Source organism: Microtus oregoni, unplaced genomic scaffold (genome assembly GCF_018167655.1).
Source record: "Microtus oregoni isolate MIOR12 unplaced genomic scaffold, Mior012 000013F_ref0000133, whole genome shotgun sequence".
In the NCBI taxonomy this organism is placed as follows: domain Eukaryota; kingdom Metazoa; phylum Chordata; class Mammalia; order Rodentia; family Cricetidae; genus Microtus; species Microtus oregoni.
Window position 1 is genome coordinate 48716755 of NW_024543072.1, and position 13958 is coordinate 48730712.

At 40.5% G+C, this 13958-nt stretch overlaps 1 protein-coding gene across 1 annotated transcript in view; it reads left to right on the forward strand.

The window, feature by feature from the left end:
- The window catches only part of Pla2g4a (phospholipase A2 group IVA), a 139304-nt gene that overhangs the window by 43516 nt on the left and 81830 nt on the right, over window positions 1-13958 (forward strand). The window contains exon 3 of the mRNA XM_041662737.1: window positions 1667-1748. Within this exon, the coding sequence (XP_041518671.1) occupies window positions 1667-1748 (82 nt within the window). The remainder of the gene's footprint in view (window positions 1-1666; window positions 1749-13958) is intronic.

Below are 13958 nucleotides of genomic sequence, written 5' to 3' on the forward strand. Positions count from 1 at the left end.
AACTGGTAAAACTGAAAATAAGTATGTTATGAGAAATAACCCAGACTGAGAAAGACCAGTGCCATGTCTCTCATAGATGAAATCGAGGTTGAATTTGTGTGTGTGTGTGTGTGTATTGTGTGTATTGTGTGTTTGTGTGTATATGTGTTGAAAGTAGAAGGCAAATAGTTGGAGGGGACAAAGGACTCATGAGGGAGGTGGGAAAGAGAGAATAGTATTTTGTATATGCCATGAGAATAGATGGGAGGATGTTGGTTCAGAAAGGAAGGGAGCCGGGCTGAGGCCCTTGGAGCAGAGGGAGGGCTGTGGGAGAAGAGAATGAATTAACAGAATATAATAACATGTGTGTATAAGAATGCCATGATGAAACACATTACTTTGTGGGGTTATTTAAATTAATTGTTTTGATGCCTCGCACTGCCTAAAATGAGCTGGTGGAGGTTCCCAGGCCTGTAGTCATAGCTACTCTAGACAGAATCTGGAGGACCAGGACTCATGTTCATGATCAGCCTGAGATGACTAGAGACCCAGCTGGGCTACGTGAGACCCTGTTAATCCATATGAATCTCATATATTTTGTACTTTTAAATTATCACTACCTCATAGTACTGACATCTCAGCTTTTCAAAAATTAGTTTAAAAGAAAAGATTTGTTTTATGTATTTGAGTGACTTGCCTGAGTATATGTCTGTACACCACACGCATATATGTTGCCCGCAGAGGTGAAGACACCAGATTCCCACCCTTACCCTGCCCTGGACCTGGAGTTACAGACTGTAAACTACCATGTGGGCGTTAGTAATTGCAACAGGCACTCTTGACTGCAAGGCATCCCATTGGCCCTCAACTTCTTTTTAAACAACACTAGACTTTTTATCTTGCCAGGCAGGTGTATTACAATTAACTGAAGTGGACTCCTGTAAGCTTGAAACAAGCAAAGAAAAAAAAATACTATCTGTGGGCTTTCCCTATTTTGCTGTATTTTTCAGTTGCTCTTAAAACTATGTAAATTCCTACTTCCCTGTTTGCTTTAGTGGGTCAGGTTCTTTGCTATCTGGTTTCCCTTTAGGCGAGGTGTTTAATAACCCTCCTCCCTAATAATTTTATTATGTGCATGTAGACTTTCAGGATATTAGAAACGGAACACTGTTGAACATACTTCAAAAGAAACACATTTGAGTCAATAAAAGTAGGTCATCTATAACTGCTTTGGGTGCAAAGTATTTTGACAACTGCCTCAGGAATGTCATGGAGAAGAAGGCATTCGGTTGCTTCGGAGCAGCTGCAAGGGAGGCAAACAAGTCGGAGTGATGTAAGCTTCTTGCTCTGGGTTCACCTCTCTAAGCCACACTTCCTAGTCAGACTACAAAGCCCAATTGTGCTCCGTGTGCTTGCAGTCCTGATTTACATTCCCCCTCGCCAAGCAACGGAGACATTCTCATTCTCACCCTCAAGCTGTAGTGACAGCATCAGACAAGGGCTAAACTCCTCAATGATTCTGCGGTGGGAGAGAAGAGAGAGTTGAGAGAGGAACCACCCTGGTGTCCCAAGATGTTTCTGGTATGTGTGTACTGATTTCCAAGGGGCAAATTTTTATCTGTCTGAGTGAAGCAATGAGATACCACAGGGAATGCTTATTTTACGTTTCTTATCATTTGATTTCTAGGTGGAGCACCAGTATTCCCATAAATTCACGGTAGTGGTTCTAAGTGCCACCAAAGTAACCAAGGGGACCTTAGGTGACATGCGTGAGTACTTGGTTTCATGTGCGGAGGAGATGGGGATCCTGGCTCAGGGTGGGGGGGATTTCTGGTCAGGGGCTTGATAGCTTTCCCCCTCTTTGACCATGGCTTGTCAGTGAATGATAACAGTTCAAACTATTCTGATGCTGTTGGGCATCTCTCAAAGTAGCCATCTACTTTGGCTTTAGCCAAGAGCAACTGCAGTCAGACAAAATGACAATCTCGTGACATAGCTCTGTGGAATTCAAAGTTCTATTTCATCCTATTTGGGAAGAGTGCTGCATCAGGACTTCAAACAGACTGCCTCTGTGAGGTATTGTGCTTATAGGATTAAAAAGTGCAGTGCGTGGAATTCTTCTGCCTCTGAGTGTGTTTATTATGTATGGGATAGCTATAGAAACTGGTGCAGGACAGCAGACTGAGGATCATGTGGCATTAACTTGTTGGCTGTCTCCTGCTCCGTGCTCAACAGCACTTTGCCTTATTCTGAGAAGTCCAAAGCTCGCGGGTGTGGCATGCAAAGAAACATGTATAAATAAGATAGTAGTGAATTTGTAAGTGTTTGGGTATTGCCATAGTTTGGGAACGGGCGGTTGAGCCATCAGAAGTGTTGGAGAAGAAGCAAAAGTATAAAACAGCGGGATACGTGGGCAGTGTCCTGCTGCTTGCTCGAGAAACACTTTTCCTGTTCTGTTTTTCCTCGGCCCTCACACCACTCTCCACGGAGGACTTGTGACACCACGTGTGTGTGGATTTTTGCCATCAGCAAGTAAGCAATTGGTTCTGAAGTAGAAATCATCAGTGTGTCCTCTAACTCAATTCAGCGGGACACGATCTACCTGAAGCTGAGTTTAGATTACACAGGTTGAGGACTGAGTTTCTATTTCTCCTCACTTACAAGCAAATTACAAGCCCCAGCTTTTTAACCTGAGCTTCTGAACAACTCATTAAAGACTAGTGCTCCCCTTCCTCCCTCTCAGCATTCAATTCATTTGCCCTGATATTGGCCCATAAAGCTCAAACAAATACTTACCTTTGTCACTTTATTATGGAGACATCTGGAAGGCACTTAAATTAAGAGATACAGCCAGGTATGGTGGTGCATGCCTTTAATCCCAGCACTCAGGAAGAAGAGGCAGGAGAATCTCTGTGAGTTCAAAGCCAGCCTGGTCTATATTGTGAGCTCCAGAACAGCCAGGGATATAGAGAGAGATTGTCTCAAAGAGAGAGAGAGAGAGAAAGAGAGAGAGAGACAGAGACAGAGACACAGAGAGATGAAGATGTAGAAAGAGAGAGTCATAGAGATCCAGGCACAAGGGTGAGGGGAAAGGGTGCATAGTTTCCCTGGCTTCTCGAGGTATCGTCCTCTGGGAACATGTCTAGTTCAGTAGCCTGGTGACTTGTCCAGTCCTTTGCTTTGGCATTTTGTAGAGACTCCATAATGTCTCCTGCTGATAGAACAGAACCCAGAAAGTCATGCCTCCTTAAGAGTTCTTCTTGATGTACCCGTACGAGATTTTCCCTCCAGGGTGTGAGACAAGTCTCTTCTGCAATCAGTTGGGTCTTATGACCTATGGTTGTACTAGACTGGCTGGCTAAAGAATTTCTTGATAGCCAAAGGGAAGAGTAAAGTTTCTGTGATCCGCCTTGAGGTTGGGAAATTCTAGTTTCTATGGCTTGTCTTGGAAAAAGGATCATGATCCCGGAGCCATGGAGAGAAGAACAGTCTGTGCTTGATCATAGCATGCCTGCAGGGTGACGCTGCTTAGCGATGAGAGTGGGGAAGAATCTTGGGCAGAAGGAATCTTGGGTGGTGTCCGGCTAGAATAGGCCAACATTGCTAGTGAAGAGGAAACAAAGGTATGGACTGGTGGGCATTCAAGCTCTAGTAAGACAGTTCCTAGGAGGGGGATTCTTGTTTACATAGCAGGGGAAATGGATGACATTGAAGTGGCCAATCACAGAGCCGAATTCTCACTCAAAATGTTCTGACCACAGTAGATTAGATGTTTAAAAATAATTGAATAGTTTGAAGAAGAATGAGGAAATGGTTTTGTTTTTGTTTTTAAATAATAGGAACGACTTGAGCTTGCTTGACATATTGATGGTAAAGCCAAGAGGGAAATGTTAAATACCCAAGCCACTAGTGACTGCAGGAGAACCAGGAGGTTGGTGGATGTTCGAATTAAGGAGGATGAGCCTAGCATCTAATAGCATCAGGAGAGTTGAGCATAACAATGGCAATTTCTTTAAACCTAGTCAGAATCACCGGTTTAGATGGTTGAATGATGCACTTCTGTCTGCTCTGCCTGATGCCTCTTGCCAGTGTTGTCCTTTGATCCTTGTTTTGCGTTTTTTGCAATTCTTTGCCCTTTTGTCCTTCTAAATCACAATTTTTGGTGAACTGAAAAGAGCATATAGCAGGTACATTACAATGCCATCACTTGCTATTTCTGATATCAGCAATCACTCCCTAGAGAGAATGGCAGCTACCTTGCTCTTGGCCGACTAAGGACCCTTAGTCAAAAAAGCCTGAGAGTGGAACAGGTCAGCCGTTAGATGAAAAGGCCTTTCTTTCTTCTCTTAAACTCTGTGCCAAAAGCTTGCCCGCCATGCAAACAATCGACCTGATTTGACTCTTACAGACATAGCTATTCTCTCTTAGTCAAAGCAGCAGCAGTTTTCTGTATCGGTGCTGATCCTATTGTGTAGACTATGGGTGTGGCTATGCTTAGGTTGCAGCTCAGACTCACTGTGTATATATGTATATCAGAGTATAGCTGTGTGGACTCTGATAGTCTAGACTAATAGTACCAACTCTGACAGTGTAGACACCGATAGTCTCACCTGGTGTGGACTGGATTCCTTTGGAACCTGTGATAATTACTTACTGTGTTACTCCAGGATCTAGACTCATGTGAGTAAAGCTGTGTTGATTTCTGTGCCCAGAGTGGACACAGGTTAGGACACTGGACTCCAGATAAGCTTCTTTTAAAGTAAAGGGCCCATAGAAGGAATGGCCACTGGATATACATGAAAGGCCAGAGTTAGGGCTCAGTGATCAACTGTTTATTCAGTGTTCCTAAGACCTGGAAGACCCAGAGAGAAGAAATCTCTTTATTCCATTTGATTAATTTTATATATGTGAGTGTTTTGCCTATGAGTATGTATGTGTCTGTGGAAGTCAGAAGAGGGGTCTGGGTCCCTGAAACTGGAACCACAGATGGTTGTGAGTCACCATGTGGGTGCTGCAAACCCAGTTTGCAAGAACAGCAAGCACTCCTCATTGCTGAGGCACTCTCCAGCCCCACCCTACTCCCATTTTATGCTGCCTGCATTTAACAGGTAAATTTCCATAAAGCTCTGCATGTTGCTGAGGAAGAATGATGGCTAACACTTTTGCTGTATGATTTTTTTTAATGGGTGGGGCATTGATGCCAGCCTCTCCTATCAGTTAATGATTCTGCAGAAGTAGGAATACACAGGGAGAGGAAACAGGGGGACCTTAAAAATAAAACAACTTCATGGCAAATTTGCTTACAAAGGGAAGGGAATAGACAGGGCCGAGGCTACAGTGAGGAAAGGTGTCGGATCCTCTCTCAGGTGAAGAACTTGAGCTATCCAGACCCCCAAGTAAGTCAAATTTCGCTTGCTTGGTTGCAATGATTCCTGGGAGATAGACAAATCTAAGAAATGACGAAGGTATTTGAAAACCATAAAACTATTACAAACATCGATGACCCAGAAAGTCAGGATAACAGAGCCCTATACCCTCTTATTTAAAACAAATTTCCATTAAATTCTCCATATGATTTAGAGAATGCTACTGTATTGCTTTTGTGTGGTGGTCTTTCTCAAGTTGATCACATATCAGCTGTTCCTGTATCCTAATATGCTTTGTTTTAAATAATACTAAGTTCATACTTATCTTTATTTTTTATCTACTGATGAATTATCCATTTATTTATTTATTTATTTCAAGACAGGATTTCTCTGTGTAGGCTTTGCTGCCCTCAGACTCATTCTGTAAACCAGTCTAGCCTCATCCTCACAGAAATTCACTTACCTTTGCATCCTGAATGCTGAGATTAATGGCGTGTGCCACACTGCTGGAGAATCATCCCATTCGTAATATCCACAGTTAGAAATAACCCTCTGCAATGTTTAACTGTCATAATGAAACCAGAGGCATCCCGTCAGCTACCTTTTTAGGGATAATAACCAGGTTGACCTGGAACTCAGCAGGTAACCAGGCTGGCCTTGAATGTGTTGTCCTCTGGTAGCACCTTGGTGCTGAGATTGCAGGTGCATGTCATCACATCCGGTTCCAAACTGGCCTCCTCCTTTGGGACTTTTTGCCTCTGGATGAGCTGAGAACAAAATAGTTGTGAGTCTCTTCTGGGCATGGCTGCTGCTGTCAGAAGAACTGAATGTTGATACTTCTGTGTATCGTCTGTACCTCATGTCCCAGTGCCAGCCACGCTCTGTTTTATTATGGTCAAGGTTGACAGAAGAGCTGTTTGAAGTTCAAATGTGCACCTGGCGAAGATCATTGCCACATTCTGATTTCTAACATGAGCAGTTTGTCTTAAATTGATATGCTCTTCCTTTTGAGGTAACTCTCAGTCACTTTTAGATGTGTCATGTAACAGGCAGCGTTCATGCATATGTTAGGACTTAAGTGTTGGTGGGTGTCCTGCTCAGTTCGGCTTTGTTCCTGTGCTTTGCTAGCAGAAGGTGTGCATGTGAGTGATGGCCTCAGTGACGGCAGGCTTTCAGCCAGTAAGAGTCTTCTCTCTCTCTCTACACAACCCTGAAGATGAACTGTAGAAGTTAGCTCGATTCGCGAACTAACCAGGCTAGCTAAAAGATAAAACAATTCTATCTTTTATTTATTATAAGGGAAAAACTAACAAAACAGGAACGAGAAGTCCAAGCTCAACTGTGCCCCAAGGGAACCACACAGGGAGAGCGTGCCTGGGGCGTGCACCCATTTTTCTCCAGGTCCCAGAAAGCCACACTTTAACTTGGTGCCACCTCTTAAAGATAATTGGTTAGGAAAGCTTCCCCATAACCTCCCCCTTTTGTCTAAACAAGAGCAATCCAAACCCAATACAAAATATATATAATAGGAACAGATATCAAGTATAAAATTACAACCAACATAAACAATATTAAGCAAGGAACACATGACAAATGTGTTAATAAACATTCTATTCCAAAGAGTCTAAGTCTTGCATCAGAAATAATCTTGGGTAAATCATGAGAGGAAGGTAACTATCTAATCTTCAACCCCATCGAAGGCCTGAGAAGGGAGATAATATTACTTGAGTATGCAGGAAGTGCAATCAGGCAGCTTCCAAAGTGAGCAATATATGACAGAGAAAATTAGCTCATTCCAGATTTCTATTAATTTTACTTAATGACATTCACCAATTCATCTTCACTACTTTTCAAAAGTAGGCAATATTTATAGTGATATATAGTAAAGTCTTCCTTGAGGATTTCATGGTTTGACAAGAATGTAATTTGACAAAAAATTAGAACTATCATTTGATTAAGCAATTCTTTTAATGAATAAACATTCAGGGGAAGGGATCTGGTGTATTGAAGATACATCAGCATTTTCATGTCTCCTGAATCACTACATAGACCACTAAGGTAAGAAAACATACAAAATGTCCATGGAATAAACACAAAGAAAGTTTAGTGTGTGATTATAGACAGGGATCATCAGTTAACAATATTTGTGGATTAATGGTGCGCATTAGAGTTTGACTCCCAACATCCCTGTAACTTGCAGGTATCCTCCAAACTACTGTAACCCTAGTCCTTAGAGGGTTGGAAACAGGAGAATATCAGGGTTTTGCTAGTTTGGGGCTTATCAGATAAAATGCAAACCTCAGATTCAAGTACAGACTCCACTTTAAAAGAGTAACTGGAAAGTAATATCTGGGACTCCCAAAATATTCCATTGGTCTTTATACATGTACACAGGCTTGAGAACGTCCCTGCACACATGTCCAAGTACATTCACTTATATACAGATAAATAACTCTTTAAAAAGGACAGCCAGCCACATAAGACAATCTTTTGGTATGTAGACAGTTTAAATCTAATACAATTTCAACAATTAATATTATTATATAAAGAAGGAAGCTTCAAAGAAAGAGCTCAGAATTGAGAATAACATATGGTTATTTATTTAGGGTTAGTCGCACAAATCAGAATCCTCTGATGGGATGGAGAAGAGAAACTGAATCCCTCAGTCGGAAAAGAGGCCGGTTGCATGCTTTACATCGGCATAAGTAGTATAAGAGGCCATGCCCCAGTGGGCGTTTAACTTAAAGGTTTTATGATTTCCTACAGCACCTCCCCTTTTGTTTCAACAAGAGAGTTCTAAGCCTAATACAAAATTATATACAATAAGAACAAATATATTCAATAATTATCCTATCCTAATGAGTTTAAGTTTGTATAATAAATAACTTGGCCTTCAACCCCATCCGAGATCTGAGTAAGGAAATAATATTACTTGATTAAACACGAAGTACAATTAAGCAACTTTCAAAATGTGCAACAAATGACAGATACAACTGGATACCTGGGCAGTTACTCAAAGTTTCATTTGGAACTTTGAATCAACCAATTTTTTTGCTGAGTCCTAGAGTAACTGACAGACCATTTCCAGGTACAGGAAACTTTTCAAAACTGTTTTACTCTATTTTTGGCAAGATTTGAAAGTCCTGCTTATCCATTTTCAGATACCATGTACCTTGGATGGACTAGGCTAGAATCTCCCCGGTAAGCGCACCTTGGGGTGCTACACACAGATGATTTGAAATGGGCTAAATTAAGATGTGAGAATTAGCCTGTAAGTGCTAGAGCTAAAGGGCCAAGCAGTGCTTAAAAGAATACAGTGTCTGTGTAATTATTTTGGGGCATAAGCTAGCCGAGCAGGCGGCCGGGGTGCTGGGAACGCAGCCCCGCCGCCCCTATTACTTCATCATGCTTTTTCCTCAATGATCCTTAGTGGATCATTTTTCTATCTGTTAGCATTCAAACTTCCAGGGTCTCTTGAATTTTGAAGATGAGTATTTTCCTGCAAAGACAAGAAAAGAACATATTTAGAAACTCCAAACCTTATGGGATAAAATCTGCAGAGGAAAGTGCCCAGTGTCTAATAGAGGCTGAGAAGAGACTTCATAGTTGTGCTTGGTGTAATATACCTGGAATCCAGCATTCAGGACACTGAGGCAGAAATATTCCTGTGATGAGGTCAGGGCAGACAGGGCTGCATATTAAGACTGCCTCAAAAACAAACAAAAAGACCTCTCTGTAAATATATATTATATTTATATATTAAAAAACTAATCAATAATTAGATGCTTTGAACAAAGTCCAATACACTCAATGCCTGATCTCTTCTCAGAGAACGAAGCTTGGTTTTACCTAAATCTAAACCCTAAGAGTCCACTATCACATGACTTACATATTCCCTGGCCCTTTTTAAAACTAAGGAGCAAGACTCTGTGCAGCTACCCTGACAGTTGCCCTTCAGTTATTTGTTTGCTTACAAAATTAGTTCACTGATGGGGATGCTTTGTTAATCAATTATCTTTAAGCGGTGGGACCAAGTTAGGGTGTGGCTTTCTGGGACCCAGAGAAAAACGGGCACACAGCTCAGGTGCACTCTCATTGAGAATTCCAAGGTGTGAAGTCTGTTCAGTAAAGATAACATCTCATCCTTGGACATAATTTTTATAGCATGCATATTACCTTCCTGAAGAGACATTCTGTCAGTCCATCTATCGTAACCCTTTGACAGAGTCCAATTAATACATTTAAGAGTACGAATTCTCTCAGACAATGTCTCAGCACCCTCTGTTATTGACTGGGTTTTGTTTGTCAAATTGGTTGTATCCTCCAGAGGGCTGAATTTCCCTTTGGATTGGTAATTATCAGTCTATAAAGACTGTATCATTTCTAAAAGTGCCTCTTTCCTGGCTCTATTATCAAACTATGTTTTTAAGGAGAAAATATGATGGACAACGCTAATCCTCAGAATCAAATAGAGAAATGTAGGAGGGAAATAATATAAACCTTGCATAACATTTGTACACGGTATAAGTGAAAAAGCTATTGAACTCCTGGATGGTTAAATTGTCCATAATCTTGCTCTTTTAAATTATAAATTTATAATCTAAATATACATACAGAATCATAGGTAGACCATTTTCTTTATTATTCAGGAGCTGACAGAGCTTTATGAGGACATTTAAAGAGAACAAAAACACTTGAGAGATTTGAACTCACAGCCAATTATATAAAATTATGGTATATAGTATCTTAAGGAACTCTTTGGCGATTTTCATAGCCTCAAGCTTTTATTTTTTCATACTATCTTTACATATGGGAAAACATTATTTTATTTCCAATGAGGTTATAGCAACATTGAGTTCCTAATTTTTAAGTAGCTATTCAATTTGTAGGTTTGGGATTGCATACATCTCTCTAAAGCATGTGTATGAGATCTCAGCGTGCATGTATTCACCAGAAAACCTTATTAAAAATTTGAATTCTGATTCTGTAATTCTATAAAATAGACGAAGTTTTAACATCTAAGTGATATGGTCATCAAGGATCTATTGAGCTCTCTCAGGAGGCAGTTCTGGGGGTGCTTTTACCTGTCTTCACTCATCCTGAGGTCCACAGCTTCCATATGCTAGAGTGTAGAAAAGGTCCAATTCTCTCAACTTTTACTGGTTTTACTTTAAAAATAAATACCACAAAGACTTTACTATATTTTATTGTCCAATTCATATGAAGACTGCCTAATTATGTGACTCACAAGAGTATCACCAAGAAGACAGGTAGAAACAAACCACAATGGCATTAATCCTGCCTCACAATTCCATTCTTTAGTCCTGAAGTTTCTTTGTTATACCGGAATCACGATTAAACCACATTACTATCAGTGAAATGAATTCGTCCTTGCTATTGTTCCAAAAACCTCAGTGCTTGCTCAGCGTCAAGTGATCACACTTTTGTCAGGTCCTACATGCACATGAATGTTCACAAAAGCATCCGTCCTGCCATATACGAAAGATTCTTAGTGTTGCATGTTCTCTCATCTTCATTTGTGATTATATTGCCAGGTACTTTCTCTTCCTTGAGCCACAATCATAAAAATTGTTTTATTCACCTGTGCAAGTGGCTTTGGTTGACACAGGCCATAGGAATGTGTTGACCATGTCAAGTTTAGAAAAATCTTTGCTATCATCATTTTTACATGTTGTCAGAGAGCATATAAAGAGCAAAATCAAGTTCACTGTCAGAATGCAAATATTCTTAAAGATTTACTTATTTTTATGTATGTGTGTGGGTGGGTGAATGGGAATGTGTGCTTGTGCATTTGTGGAAGTTAGACCTGGGTATCAGGTGTCCTTCTTTATTTACTCCACCTCTTTTTTTACTGTCTGAGGCTCTCTTAGAATCCTAGAGCCTGAATTGTTTTGGCTAATCTAAAAGCCAATAATTCCTAGTAATCTTCCTGTCTCTGTCCCTCTTGATGCCTTGTTTGTTGTGTGGTCCTGCTCTAAACCTCTGTCCTCAGGATTTCTCTGCAAGTTAAAGAGCTAGGCCATTTCTTTAGTGCCCTGGAAGAGTTTTCATGATATGCTTTGTTTGTACTGCTTTATGACCTTGAGAAAAAAGACACACTTCAATTCCTTTTTTGTCTTCAAGGTAGATGCCTGGTTAAGGAGGAATCAGCTACAGTTGTGAATTGTTACTTAAATAACGAGAGCAAACAACTATGACTTTTCAGAAATAACTATCAAAAAATGTTTTAAATCAGTTTTGACTACATGCCCATGTAAAAATATTTGCAAATACTCAGTTATTTTTAATCATATTTATTATATATTTTATAGTCTGTTGAACAATCATTCTTAACACATCACTGTGTATTGGTGTGACTATTTATGCTCATACTCAGGGAAAACAAACACTCACTTAACATTTTTCTAAATCATGTTAACTTGATTCTGAGCCTGTTCTGGTCAATTTGACTCAAACTGGGGTCATCTGGGAATGACTGGACCAATGATTCTGGGTCATATAGCAAAGCTGACTAAGCAAGGCATTGTGATCAAGCCAGTCAGTAGCATTCCTCTATGGCCTCTGCTTCAGTTCCCTCCTCTAGATTCCTTCCTTGACTTCCCTTTGTGATGGACTATAAGTATAAAATGAAATATACCCTTTCTTCCCCAAGTTGCTTTTGGTCTTGGTGTTTTATCATAGTAATAAAAAATAAAGTTTAGATGAAGCCCCAACTCACTAGAGGTGAGGGGAGTAAGAGTGATCTTCTTTTTCCTAAGAAATTACAAGAATCCTAGGTATTTAGAATTGCCTGTGCCTTAAGAGGAAGACCTGCTACAAGCTTCAGTGGTCACCACCATTGGCTTCCAATCTTCAGTTACATGTGTTTATGAATCCTGGCCTTCTGCTTGTGACAAGAAATGGAATGCCCCCTTCAAGGGAAGACTTCTCTATTGACAGTACAGCAGTAGCAGGAACTTGTGAACATCCAGGGGTTATGGTACTGAGTCTAGATCCATGGCAATCCAACATGCATCATCACATAGTTGATGAGAAACATAGGTTTCCCACACTTTAGAATGCAAGGAAATTTAAACCCAGGTGAATTTCAGGAAGGCCTGTCATCTTTTATATAGTGCTCCCCCTCTAAAAACACCTTGTGTGTGTGTGTGTGTTGTTTGTGCACGTGTGTGTGTGTGCATGTTCATGTATGTTGTTTTGTGTGTATGCCATAGCACATGTGTGGAGTTATACATGATCATAAGTGTCAATTCTTACCTTCCACCTTGTTTGACAGTCCCCTGTTCATTGCTTCAGACTCAGGCTATCTGACCTTTTCACTGTGGGAATGTTGACTTTTTGTGTGCTCCGAGGATCCAGACATACACATCATGATTAAACAAACAGTTTTCTCTTAAACCTACTAAGACATCTCCCCATCTACCTTTTCCAATCCTGTCTCTAAAGGAGCAATCTAAATCCCACCTGTAAAATCCTGTAAAATTCCACAGTTCAAGCCTCTTCAAAAGACCATAATTGCTAATTATTCCCTATGAAAGGGAGCTTAGACTTCAGTTTTCCTTTTGGTAAATATTGGCATGGGAGAAGAGGTATCAGGTCTGGGTGGACAGATGCATTTTCTCTTTAGTAATTTGAGCAGCTTTAGATAAATTCCCATAAAGAAATGTGGTCTCATGGCCTGTGTACGTTTTGAGTTACACATTGATCAGAGGTTCTGGAGAAGAGGCAGTTATATTGATGAGCGAGCATGGGTTCCATAGGTGGGCTGTCACTAACCCCGTGTCTCTGGACAAGTTATGTGTCCTCTCTACACCTCGCTGTAGTTGAACTTTCCTTTGGGCTGCCAACTCACAAATAACGACAAGAAGACTTATTAATTATGAAAGCTTGGCCTTAGCTTAGGCTCTTTCTCAACTAGCTCTCATAATTTAAATTAACCTCTTTTTATTAATCTATGTTCTGCCACATGGCTTTTTTATATATTTCCCATTCTGTAATCCAACTTGTTCCAAGTCTCACTGGCATCTCTGCATATCTAGATTCATCTCCTCTTCCTCTCTGTCCCTGGAAATGGGAATCTATCCTTCCCTGTCTAACTATTGACCATCCAGCTCTTTATTAAACCAATCAGAAGGTGCCATAGGCAGAGGCACATCTTCACAGTGTGCAAAAAGGTTATCCCACAATGCCTTACTCTCTTCATTGGTGGAGATGTGACCATGTGACATTTGAGTTAACATATATGTAGTACTCATCCGTGTGCTTGATACACTGCCTGTTACTGTAGCACCATTTCCTGTATCCACAGAAAATACTCTCATATATTATCAGAACAGAAATATCTGGTTTGAATAGTCCCTGTACTGGGTTTCTTCCATCTTTTCTTTTTGGAGATAAATTTGCATTCTGAATTTCTCTGTTCAGGAATCTTTAGATTCATCTTCCTCGACTTCAGAGAAAGAAGTAGAATGGCATTTTCTTCAAGAAGATTCTCCCACAGGCATGTTGCCAACATGACAGGCTTCTTCACACTACCACCTTCTTACTGGGCCTCTGTCTCACTTGCTGTTTTTTAAAAAATAGTGCATAGCC